General features: G+C 46.7%; 1 protein-coding gene across 8 annotated transcripts in view; it reads right to left on the bottom strand.

Moving 5' to 3' along the window:
• The window catches only part of LOC107269663 (protein sickie), a 90,978-nt gene that overhangs the window by 43,679 nt on the left and 34,076 nt on the right, over positions 1–13,223 (bottom strand). For 7 of the 8 annotated variants that reach the window (XM_015743777.2, XM_025086981.1, XM_015743774.2 and 4 more), the window contains 2 exons: positions 8,417–8,586; positions 1,746–1,903 (listed from right to left, as the gene is read on the bottom strand). In XM_015743777.2, coding sequence (XP_015599263.1) covers positions 1,746–1,903; positions 8,417–8,586 — 328 coding nt within the window. Of the gene's footprint in view, positions 1–1,745; positions 1,904–6,224; positions 6,807–8,416; positions 8,587–13,223 lie in introns of those variants that run through there. The other variant, XM_025086982.1, reaches the window with a different exon arrangement.

Consider the following 13,223-nt stretch of genomic DNA (forward strand, 5'->3'; position numbering starts at 1 on the left):
GGCCCGTTGCATCCCCTAAATTTTATCCGGGGCTCTCAGCGTGCGAATTGATATCAATGAAAATTAATTAATATATCGACGTTCCAACGCGCGATTAACGTTAAGCGCGCCGAGTGAGGATGCTTTACGTTACGACGATTTTCGCGATGAGCCGTTATCATTTTGTCACGTGGTATAAGAAGTAATCGCGATACCAACCCCTGGTAGGAGCAACCCGTCCGGCCCCTCCGGTATTATTATAAAGTAGACGCGCCTAAACCGTGATTGCGAACCTCTGAGAATCGGCGTGCACATCTGGCCGTGGGACGTGGACGCCCCAGGACATGGGAGTCGGGTAAAGTATAAACTATGGGGTGCCACCCCCCAGGAGATGGCGAAATAGACGAGAGGGTGTACGAGAGTGGCAGTAGGTCTGCGCAGGGTAGGTCGGCGGTACTAGTACCCGTATCCGCACGTAGGTAATATCCAAGGGGTTGGCCTCTTCCACGTTGCTTGTGCCGAGCATAACGGCGCCGTGCACGTCAGTCGTGTATACTATTATATTCGCATCCTCTTCCTATAGCATAGAGGTATATATGTATTTATGTGCCTGTGTGTATATATATATATATATATATATATATAGAAAGAGAGCATCGTCATATCTCGGTAGCTACGAAATGCGCAAAGGGTTGCTAAAAGCCGCCGTTCGCCCTAATAGCTAATGGGCTTTTCCCCATGTCGAGCGTTTCGGATACGGCGCACGTGTCTTCGCCGACCGTTTCGAACGTTCGTTGCGCGTAAAGAAAGGAGAAAAATATAATAATAAAACTGCCGTACTTGGAGCACCGTGATAATAATTTCGATCTTAGAAATATGCATTATGACTTGCATTCAAGAATTTCGCAGTTTACGCCAGTGCGTGCTCGCTAATGAGTCTCCATTAAATACGGGAAGCAAATGAAAATGAGGGAGAAGTAGCGAGGGGGGGGAGGAGGAGGAGGAGGGGGCCAGAGAGAGAGGAGAGAAAAAAGAGAGCCTACCGCGACACCATCACCTGCAAGGGGTGGTCTTCCCTGCAACCCACTGTGTCGCAACAGCCCCTTTTCTTATGGGTTTTCAATTACACTCGTGCTTTTCCTGCATTTCCTTCTGCCCCCCCCCTCTCTCTCTCTCTCTCTTCTTTCATCGTTTCTGCTTTCCTCTTTCTTTTTACTTCGCTCTTTCAAACGAACCCTCGTCTCCCTTTTTCTTTGCCACCTCTCGCCTTCGCAATCTATTCACAACGAACCAAAACCAGCAAACATCTAGCGATTTTTACCACTCGCGAGATACACCGACCAATTACGCGTCGGGGATATATGTATATATATATATACGACGTGGGGTGAATTCACCGCCTACAGATACCTTGCCTACCTAGATTATATACGTAGCTACAGGTCTTGGGCCGTGGGAAGGGTTTGGTAATAAAAAAGAAAAAAAAAAATAGAAGAAAAACCTCAAAGGAAGAGAGGGGGCAGGGGGACGGGAGGGATGGGGGGGGCGGTGGTGAGAAAAAAGGAAAAGTAATTAAAAGCGAACGAGACGCCTCCGGGAGTGGTGGACCACGAGCGTTTCCTCCCTTCCAACTCGCCGTTCGGTTTATCATAATAAAACCATTTTAACCAGACAAGTGAAAGAAAAGAAGAAAAAAAAGCTACCCCCCCCTCTCTCGACGATACCCAGTAGATATTTTTCCAGTTAGTAGACAAAAACAAACTTACCAAGTTGCGTCTGATGAGCTGGAGCTGGCGCTGGTCTGACCTTGTCCGGAGGACATCTTCTTGTAGCGGCTACAGTGGCTGGCAGGGGGATGCTCGTACCCCCGGGACCAGTGCCAGGTCCGCCGACCCCCGTCTGTTTGTTGTACGGCGAGGGTAGTCTGAAACAACATTACCAGGAATTAATAATGTAAACTATCGTCATAACGCGTGTACGTGTGCCCGATGAATATAGGCATTTAAAACACGGGTAACGTTATATCGGCGGGAATTTTCTGCGCGTGCCGTAAAATCCAGCCCCCCCCCCTGCCCGCCAGCGAATCCCCGGTTTAAAGTATTCGCGGGTAATTGAAGTTGCGCCAGTGCAGCCAACGGTTTACAGTGAAAGCTGGGGTATCGGCGGTTTGTACAGGCAATTCCTGGATGTTGAGATACCGCGAATTCCATGACGTTGTTTACAGACGCTCGGGCACGCAAATAGACCGTTCGGCCGTGTTGATATTAATGATCGCCAGCGAGGCTGATTATGGTGGTTCGAGAGTGACAAAAGAAAATTTCGAATTCGAGTATCGACAGCTACGCAGGACCTTATCAAATTGTCATCTGTGTACAGTCCGCTGTACTTATTTAGGACGGTCTAGATATTCTAGAAACTATATATGTATATACACTGTAGGTTTAAAAGCGCTGTACTGACACTGTCCAGCAAATACAACTTCTAGTTAGGAGTTAACGGGGTCCCCATGGCGTAGCGAAGTTATATTACACGGTGTAAATATTTAGTCTTAAGTAAGCCATAGTAACGGCGGTCCCGGGGTGCCTTCCGCAAAGGAACCCGTTTTAGTCGAAAAGGCCACTTCGGGCGTCACGTGTCTCGAGTAAATGGGATCCAGAAACCACAGCCAGGAGAGACGTAAAACTCGCTGAATCGTCAAGGGACAAACAAAGGACATATACGGGACGTGGATAGGAGGTACGAGAGAGCGAGAGAGAGAGAGAGAGAGAGAGCAAGAGCAAATGCAGGTGTACCTGGCAACACTCCCACCAGACCGTTCCCAAAAACTCCCCGACATCCCGTTCTGCTTGTGAAGAGGCAGGACGAAGAAAAAGATAAAAGGACAAAAGTCTTATTTACGATTCCATACCAGTTTATAATACCACAACCCACGTTCTTAAACCATAATGGTATTGTACCACCATGATAAACCGTCCTGGCACACCTTGCGCATTCTTCCTCTGACAAAGCCTCATGAAAAACAAGCACAACACAGACCAGATAACCCAAAAGTATATGGGACAGTTTTAACTATGAAATATTAGGATAAAATTGAAATTAATAGAAGGCAAAAGATCATGGAAGTTCGAAAAGGAACAAAAATTATTCTCAAACGTGTATATGCCACGCGGAGAGAAAAACAAAAGTACCAGCCCCCCCCCCCGCACCAGTCTATGGGGTTTAGATAATTCACAAGCCGTCTGAAATCGACCTAAAACGTATATATAACCCCATGACAAAAGAGTTTCAATTTCGCCGTGGAAACCATGACACCTCGCGCGTGATAGCACGAGGCGAATATTTACGATGCAATTTTACGAATTTATGGTGTCTGATTTCCTTTAGGTTTGTCTCCCCGTTATCCTTCCTTCTGCTTCCTATATCCCTATCTCTCAAAGTCTCCATGGTGTTTCACTCGAGTGTCACGGGACACCCAACTTCTTTACCTACGACCACCATAAACAATTCCACTACGCATTTCCCTAATACTTTAAGCCAAACGTCCCTCAAACTTCACTAGCGGTAAATACCATCGATAAAAAAAAACCCCATAAGTTTCGCAATACATACCCACTGCTCAACAACAGACGCGCACGTATCCAGACGAGACAATGAAATAGAGTCCTACGGATCTGTATCTGAGGGATAGCGCATAGAGGGGGGAAATTTTACTAATTACCTGCATGCTCACCAGCAACTCCGCCCAAATACCCATGGCACGCACGTATGGCCGTGTGCCTCGCTCTATACCGCAACGTACGAGGAACGTGCCTGAAATTCCTGGGCAGGATGGGAATCCTGATACATGGAACACGATTCCCAGGCTTAAGGCGCGTTCGTAACTGTCGTCAGTGTCTATTGTCATCAATAGCATAAACACAATGAGTGACGCACAGTCACGTGCTAATTATATCCAAACAATCGAATACCAAGAAGACCGTCTTATGTTCCAAGCCGTAACGTGGCTACGCGATACCAGTACCCAGACGCACTGCAGTAACGACAGTCCAAAGGATGCACGTAAACGTAACCGTGAATGCGCCGTGTAATTCATTCCGGTAATTAGGGATAATTGCGTGTGATACCTTGAGGGTAGTTCGCGGTCCGTCTAATGCGTCCCTGGCTCCACCCGAGCCATAAAGTATGCGGCTGGCGCATACATAAAATGCACAAACGCGTACCGTGTATCCACCTTTCCGCCTAGCGGACTCGACCGGTGGCATTAGGCGCTAGATAAATATAGATAGTTTTCACGGAAAGGACTGAAAGTAGCCGAGTGACTCAGCGGGACTCCAGTGTCTTTACCGCTTTTCAAGATAAGACGATGTATATCGCGGGCCAAGGACAATTTTTAGTACGTTACGCTCGACGTTCGTCGCGTTCGTGAATACGCGTCAGAAGTCTTGGACGGCGTCGACGTTACAATTGGCGAAAGTTCGTGGTCGCGGCTTCCGGCGATGTGTACAAGGTACAGTGGGCACGTGGGTGCAGGGAACTAGTACTGTACGTACGTGTAAGCCGTAGGGAGAGGCGGTGGATGAGGAGATATATGTATATAGCAAGTCGCAATTTCGACCTCGGGCAAAATTCTATTTCCGCGGCCATTCACATCCAAAACATTGACTCACGCGATGTCTTTGAACTCCTTTGGCTAAATGAAGAAGACCCGGTGAAATAATCGTGCGGGTCGCAATAATAAATCTGGCCTCGAGGCACTGGCAATGAGTAATAGAAAAAAAAAGAGAGAGGGAGAAAGAAATAAGCAGATGATACGCTCGGGGAGTAGCGGGGGAAGAGGAGAGAGAGAGAGAGAGGGAGGGAGAAAGAGGGAGAGAGGTAGATAAACGAAGAACATAAAAAGATAAAAGAAATAAAAAGATAGAACGAGAGAAAGTACGGCTACGTCGCCATGGCTCCACGTGGTGTACGGAATGACGGCACGAGACTCCTACGTTGTATCCAGGAACAAAGGCGAAGTCCAGTATACATACGTATGAACGTTGCTGCGGTATGATTATAGTTTTACTTCTTTTTCACTTTCTCTCTCTCTCTCTCTCTCTCTCTCTCTCTCTCTCTCTCTCTCTCTCTCTCTCTCTCTCACGCTCTGACTTCGTTCCATAGGAAACAAAAAGTCGCTGACTGCACGGCGTGTTAACTGTGAATGAGCCTGTACGCTAATATATACACGGATCGTTTCCACGTGTGGAAACGATTGGTTGCAGCAGCAAATCGAACAAAGGGAATCGAGGATGCTTCGAGCATTCCTTGGGGCTGCTTTACAAATGTAATATCATTCGATCGGCAAAATACGTTCAATTGGACGATTCAAGAGCGTACGTATACGGATGCGTTGTAGGGGTAAAGACCCATTCAAAAGTATGTATCGCGAGTATAGTAGAATAAAGGTGTAGCGCGCGCGCGCTGATGAATTTACAGATTGAAGCCACGTAAAGACGCGAGTACCGGTCCTCCCACTGGATAATCAGGTATAGTTTGTACTAGTTTGCAAATCCTCGATATATATATATATATATATATTTACTGGGAATCGAACGACTAAACCCGTAGAGAGTTTGCCTGGAAAATAGCATAGCCTTTTATCAGGTCGTTATTAGATAGGTAAATAATCCACGTACTGTATGTATGTACCGGAGGTGTCCAAATGACTTCACTGTGACCCACCGGTGATTTCATTTGTCGCCGAGTGTCAAACAGACCCGTTTGGCAGCTGGATCGAATAATTAAATATCGTCTGGGAAGCAGGGTCAACTAAAGTTGCCATAGAGCAAGGCCTCGTCTTTGCACTACGTACAGATAAGGGGATCGAAGCCGATACGAGACACGTCACGGGGTTTTGTGGAAGCGCATCTACATACCCCGAGTGTCAGGTCCTTGGAAAATTTCCTTTGAGAAGGCAAAGAACGTGTTAAACGACCTGCGGTAAGGCCCAACCGGTCCGGGCTCTCGGAGAAGTATAGTCAGGGATCTGGTTTGCATGTTTTTTTTAAATACTCCACATAGACAGTCCTTCCACGCCGAGGGTTTTGCGCTCGTGTGTGATCGCGATAGGCCGATGGTGCGAATTGCCAATGGGGTAAGTAGAGAAATGCATATTTATGTATCCTACGTGTATACGCATCCTTGTAATGCAATTTTGGATACGTGCATGCATGCGTGACACATGACGTGTTTACGAATATGAGTACCTGTGCGCTTCCGGAGAATTCGGCAGGCTGCGAGCCTTCCTGCTGCCACTTCCGCTGCTACCGCTGTTTCCCATTTTCTTTTGTTTTTTTTTTGTTTTTTCAAATAACTCCCACTGATACGCGTCTCTTCTTTGTTTGCAAAGAAAAAGATAACAAATATTCACACGCGCACGAGAATCGCGGCCGACTCCAGCACCGTTACGATATGTTTGACGATCGATCGGCGATCGATCGGTGATAAAGGTGCACTCCCGCGAACAACAATCACATGTAGATATGTCGAAGAATTCAGCAGCGCCCCAAAAAAAGGAGCCAAAGGAAAGTAATCAACGCATCTCGTACGTCAGTCCAGTTAGAGGGAGTGACGAGACAACATTTTCCTTGTATTTCGCACTCACGAACGTCACACGAGCGAACGAAGACTTGAATCCGACAAAACTGAAATCACGTTTTCACCGTAAAGAATGATAAGCGCGCCCGAAATTATTTTCACAGTACGTAGCCGAGCGGTCGAACGGTACACGTGCGAGCGCGGCATGGAAAGAAAATACAGAGAGACAACGATATAGAGCGAACGCGTGAGAGAGAGAGAGAGAGAGAGAGAGAGAGACGGACGGAGAAAATAATAAAAAAAAAATACACAAGGTAACGTCAAAATGATAGAATAGCGTAGCGCCTTATGGCGAGCGAAATGCCACGATCATGGTGTGGCCATGGTGTAGGCATCCTTGATGGCCCGATTCGAACTGAAGGGAACCATGGAACCATATTCCCATTCCCATAGCACGTGGGCCTGTCTCTCTCAGTCACCCCAGACGCGATAGCCTCGCCGACTGCGTTACTCCTCTCGCACTCGCCAGGATCGTTCGTATCCTCTCCCTTCCTCCACGAGCGTTATCCCCATCCAGCCGAACACCATGGAGAGATCCCGAACGCTCTATCTTTCTCATGGGCGCAGCTTCCCCCGTTTTATTACGCGAGAGCCAATGAGAGCGACGAATTCCCCTAGCGCCGACCAATGGGAAGCCGCCTACCGACCCGGCGACGATTTTAAACCATTTTTATGTTAATGCAAGGCCTGGGCTAGCACTTGGACACGCTTGTGGACTTATTGTGTAGCGGTCGAGTATAGTACCTATATATGTATATATATATATATATATATATAAACCTATAAACATATAGCGACGTAGATGGTATACGGTCTCCGTGACGAGGAGCGTATATATTCATTGGTTGACGGTCAACATATAAATAGAGTATTGTTAAAATGTTAATGGGGGTGCGGAGGATTTTTCTATATATATTTTTGTATCTTCCTACTCTACTGTGGCTTGGTGGATTCTTGGATTCTTAAGGGGATGTACGTGTTACGGTATACGGTTATATTGCTCGTACTGTAAAACCAGCCTTGAAAGTTCTATGAGAGTTTAGCGTATACTTATGGTATCTATACGTATAGAGGGACTTGAGAGGGACTTTAAGAGGATGTCACTAACCCCAACGTTCAGCGGACGCAATTAACCGTAGAGTCGAGTAATTAAAATATTTTCACTCGACACCCTCTCATGGTGTGTACGAGTGTGCCGGCGTGTGGTATTTTGATTTGTATGCGTGTACCGTGGATACGAGCGTATGTGGAATATATGGCTACGATGCACCACCCACGCCTTCAGGCAACAAATCGGCCAGACGACTGCCGTTGTCCCGTTTACTACCCTTGCAATGCCACCGACTATCTACCCTTGATTAACGGAGATGTTAATGAACGTATATCGTACGGAGGGTGGTATCGTTTATCACGCGAGACACCCTGCTATAGTTTCGATAGGGGAGTAAAGTGCTGAGAGTGACAGAAGGTAAATTTACCACCCCTTGTTAAAGACTTTCTATTGAGAGGGCGATGCTGGGCATTTTCGAAAGACGGATGAATATTAAATGGCCGTTAAACCATCTGTAGACTCCGTCGGTAATTTCTTATGACTTTGTGGAGGCTAAAAATGGGATCGACTTACCGACGGTACACGCATCTTACGTTCGATGCAATAAATGAAGTTAATAAAGAACGCTAACAGTTAACGGTAGGGTATACGCGGTCGGTAATTTGGCACGTGACGATAACTTACCGACCGTACGCGGTTACCATAAGGATATAACATCCAACACGAAAACAACGAAGAAATCTAACTTACCGAGGCATGTCGAGTAGCTGCTTGGCTCGTTGCTTGTGCTGCGAGAGGGCGTAGAGGAGGGCCAGGACGGGCGTAAGGGTGGATCCCGTGGCCAAGTCACCAGGATTCACAGCCCCCACATCCGCGCCAAGAGCCCGGAGGGCACCCACGCACAGACTCACGTTTTCGACCTACGCAAACATGAAAAATTATGACGATAAGAGAAAAGAATTGCGTCATCTCGATACAAAAGAAAAAACGTCAGAAACAAAGGCTCAATAATTACAGAAAGTTGCGTTTCAGTATTACTCGTGTAACATTCGTTAACGAATACCCCAATAAGCCAATTGATATTTGCCATAATATTATCTCCGATTCTCCCTCCCACCCACATTCTCACCCTCACTCCCCTGCATGTTCGCGGTTCGTAGACTGGCGAGATCCTAATCGAAATTGACCCCTGCGAATTACGCACAGCTAATTAACCACGTATCTGTATACATACGTTCTATGTACAATCCAATTGGCGTATCCAAACACGTCGATATATACGTACGTCTATACACATATAAATGCACAGAAGGCCGAGGAAACATAACCTCCTCCATTTCCCCAAAGGGTTGTTACTGCTCCTGCCGCTGCTGCTGCTGGAGACACCCGCTCGGCCAACTAGTCCTGCGTCCCCGATAGATACACATAGAGTACGTTCCGCGAAACGTGACCGCCGTGACCACAAGCACGGCCGCGCTCGCACGCGTGCAACGCTTCTTTTGTTTCCATTGTCCTTAGCCTGGCCGGCATTCGCGGCTTGTGTCAGGCAGAAAACAAACCGTACACGTAGTACAGGGTGAGAGGAACGTGGATGACTCACCGAACAATACCTACGTAGGTAGGTGGGCTGCCAGCCAGGCATTATGGGGACGGTGGGACGCAGAAAAAAAAATAACCGTGCGAAACCCTCCCGTGATATACCCGCGGCACAGTGGAGCACGTACCACACGACGAAATACACCGTGGCTATGCAAATTTTTCATCTGTACTTTTACGAACCATCAAAATTCGTCCGACTCGTACCCCTAGTTCCAATAATCATACGACGCATAAAGCCTTCCGACCATCCTGCACGCCGGATCTTCGTAGATTCGGTATCCACGCGCGCTTGGATCATCGATAAAAAATGCGTGTACAAACGGAACCACTCGTTCGACGTCCCATGAAGTATTCTACGAAGCTGCGTATCATTGGTTGACAATGGTATCTTATGGTTACCAATGGCTTCCCCCATGCTCCAGAAGAGTGTATAGCGAGAGTGGTTGGGATGCGTGGACGCCAAGAGATGTCCTCTTATGGTATCGCCTTCGTCTTACGAGGTTCGCTTCTCTCGCTACAAAAAAGAAGTCGTAGCCGGCTTCTCTTTAGCTTTACTCTCTCTCTCTCTCTCTCGCTTACGCTCCAGTGTCACACGCGCGGATGCATGCGTGCATACACGGACTACAGTGCTGGGAGTTCTCTCTACCCCTCCATCCCTCCCTACTCCACTACCCCTCTCTCGGTGGACAGTACCATCAGGTAGGCAGCGAGCAGGTAGGTACGTGCCATAATGCGCGACAAAACTGTATGCACGGTAGAGTGAATAGATTGCGTAAGACGTGTATAAGAGGAGCGAGTGAGAGTGACGAAGAGGAAACAGTGTTTGTTATACTGAGTGAGAGGGAGAGAGAGAGAGATAGAAGAGGACGAAGGAGGAGCGAGATAAAAGTAGAAAATGAGAGGAACGATGAGAGAAAGGCGCGGGAGGCATCTCTCACCGTGAAGATATTATCTTCCTGCAGTGGAAGCCGGTTCCCCGGCACTTCGATACTTTGGAAATCGAACATCTTGCCGCGAGAAGAGATGCTGGGTCCAGGTACTTGATACGTGTGTATATATATATATATATGTATATCTGCATGTACGTATATATCACCGACAGAAGACCAGATCAGCTTCACCGAGATTTCATACTTGAAATACCACAGGGATACTGTTGACTGTCAATAGGGCATACACGTTGTTTATATACAACTTTGACAGTCGTGTCACGTGTTATAGTCGCTTCTTTTTCATTCGCTTTGCAATCTCACTGTCTATGCCCTATACACGTAGATAAGTATTTCTCATGGGATATACGTGCTAGTCATGCGTACTCGTTTCACTTTGGTATTGGGATACCTTGGCGAAATTGTCGTTTCATTGTACGTGTTATATAGGCGGACTATAGGTCTTTTCAAATTTAATTAGCTACGGTAGAATCCGTTTATCCTACTTCATGTTCCACGTGGTTATTACACGTATTATATGAGTGGCAACTGGGTCTGCTGATTCTGACAATCCCACCACCGTTAGTCACTCGAGGTAATGGCAAATCTCAACAGCTGTACCAGTACCAGTTCGGTACTGGTTCGAGATTCCGTCGAGTAATCGCGTGACAGTACTAAACCCAGCCCAGGGCTAATTTCATAAGGTCTCCAACGTACGGAATATGACAGTACAGATATCTGTAGCGAGTTTTGGAATTTCATAATGTATGCTGAAAATTGAACGTTACAAAAATTACACGTGCGTATACTGACAGACAGCACAGGCGTCCACTGTGGTGAAATGACCTTTTAATTCTTTTCGTTTTTTTTTTTTCACATAACCATGTATAATTCTCTTTGGTCTCGGTATCGTCAATTGGATAAGTAGGGAGGCTGCTCACGAGTGCCGTAGACTTGCCATGTGTGAATACACGGTACGAGAGGGTGTCAGGATGCTGAGACAAAGTCTTACGCACTGACGCAAATAAACGATCTTAACGAAGCGCTACTTATGCGCATTGCCCCTTTCATACCGTGGACTGTGTATACGTATACTATATATATTTCACTATCGAGCACTCGCGGTCCGAGGATGCTCGGATCATGTGGACGCCAATCGAGTTGAGCATATATGCACATAGTCGCGCATGCGACCACATGTGTATTCGCATCTTGGGAGTTAAGCGCCACTTTTTTTTTTATTGGCGGGAGAGAACGAGAAAGAAAGAGAGAGAGAGAAGTAATAAAAAAAAAGAAGCAAGGAAAAAGTGTATCTCGGTAAAAGTGCCTACTTCGACTTCATACAGGATATGCGAAGTGTAATACACTATACGTGTATACATGTGTATGCATACGCCTAACCGCCAGTACCCAGAACCCGTAGAACGGCGCAAGAATTATTTTTGGGGGCACGTGCCCAGCTTCCGGATGTTTCTTTTTTTTAATATACAGACTGCTTCATACCCAAAGTACAGTGGATAGAGAAGATCCGTGCTCGTGATATTTAATCCTACGGTGCTACCTGTGAGTTCTTTTTACTCTTTTTTTTTTAATTATCTATTTTTTCTATTTCTCACTATCTTGTCTACGTACACGCGCGACCTGGCCATGTGCTTCTGCCGGCGTCGTGATCGACGTGCGTCGCGGCGCTGGATCCCTGTCTAAGACGACGTCTAAATATATACCTTTCCTGGGCTGGGACTTCTGCGCTAAGTAAGTCTAAGCTTTGCCCGTCTACTTACGGTAGCTGGGACCCGGTCGGGCAGACTGCCGGAAACTCGCGGGGCCCCACGGGCGTAAACGAAAAGAATCCAGGTTTCCAAGTCGCGTGGATTGTCACGATCTTGGGACCCCTCGTTAATTCGGGACCTTGTAACTCGGCCAGGGCCTTAATTAATGGCTGAAGATACGGTGGGATTCGATTTACTGTGTAGGTACCGTACGAGGCACGAACGCGAGAACCTGCATGGATAATATATATATATATATATATATATATATATCATACCATTCTTACATACAGGGTCATTCATACGAGATACTCGATCTTGAATTAATTTAAATTTTCTATATTCTGTGCAAGAAACAAAGTCTGAGTTAATTACGTGAATTAAGAAGCCATCCCTTATTAGGAAGAAAGCTATAGAAAGATTATTTCCCGAGACAAAATCGTTTCGTGACACCTGTCAAAACTGCCACCTATCGATTCAGCCGAGTGACCCTCTACCCGAAGTACCACGTAAAAGACTCCCAGAGCATACACCATGACGTAACGCGAATTTGCCAATTTCGATAATCCCCAATTACCACCGGTACCGGCAACTGGTACCATAAATGGTACGAAAAGTACGATAGAATCATTGGCCCGGGGTTATCGCGAGCGACCGTAAGGAATGTAACGGTGATCGTACAATCTGTGCAAAAAGAGAGAACCAAAAAAGAAACAGCATAACATTGAAAAAAAAAAAAAAAAAAAAAAAAAGAGTACAAATGAGAAATAAGAAGAAAAAAAAAACAACCAAGACACATAATTACGCAGGCCGTGTATACAAGTCCTGGAAGAGGTTACGGCGCGTAAGCGGTACGAGGCTCACGGGCGAATTTGCAAGTATCGAAAATCGTTCGGGAAGTCAACTGGTACCAAAACGTTCGCAGGCTCGTCCGGTCGTTCGCCAAGAGTAACGGTGCGTCTACAACAAAGAGCGACGCGTCCTTTGTTGCCGATTAAGTAACAATTTCCTCAAATTTTTCCATCGTGCCTCCCCCCCCCACAGCCCCACAAACCGGAAAAGCATAAAAAAAGCATAAAAAAAAAACTATGCCAACAATGATTTTACACCCGAGGAAGGTCGCGCCACGTTGCGTAACCCAACAGCGTTTGCGCCGCGATCATCCAGCAGACGCCTTTCCATTGCCGCCGTAGTTTCCGTCGCTGACTCGTCGGTCGCCGATACAATTATTTCAGCCAATCGCGACAATTCGCGTTGACG

The sequence above is a fragment of the Cephus cinctus genome, unplaced genomic scaffold (assembly GCF_000341935.2).
Source record: "Cephus cinctus unplaced genomic scaffold, Ccin1 Ccin1_scaffold0689, whole genome shotgun sequence".
Taxonomy (NCBI): Eukaryota; Metazoa; Arthropoda; class Insecta; order Hymenoptera; family Cephidae; genus Cephus; species Cephus cinctus.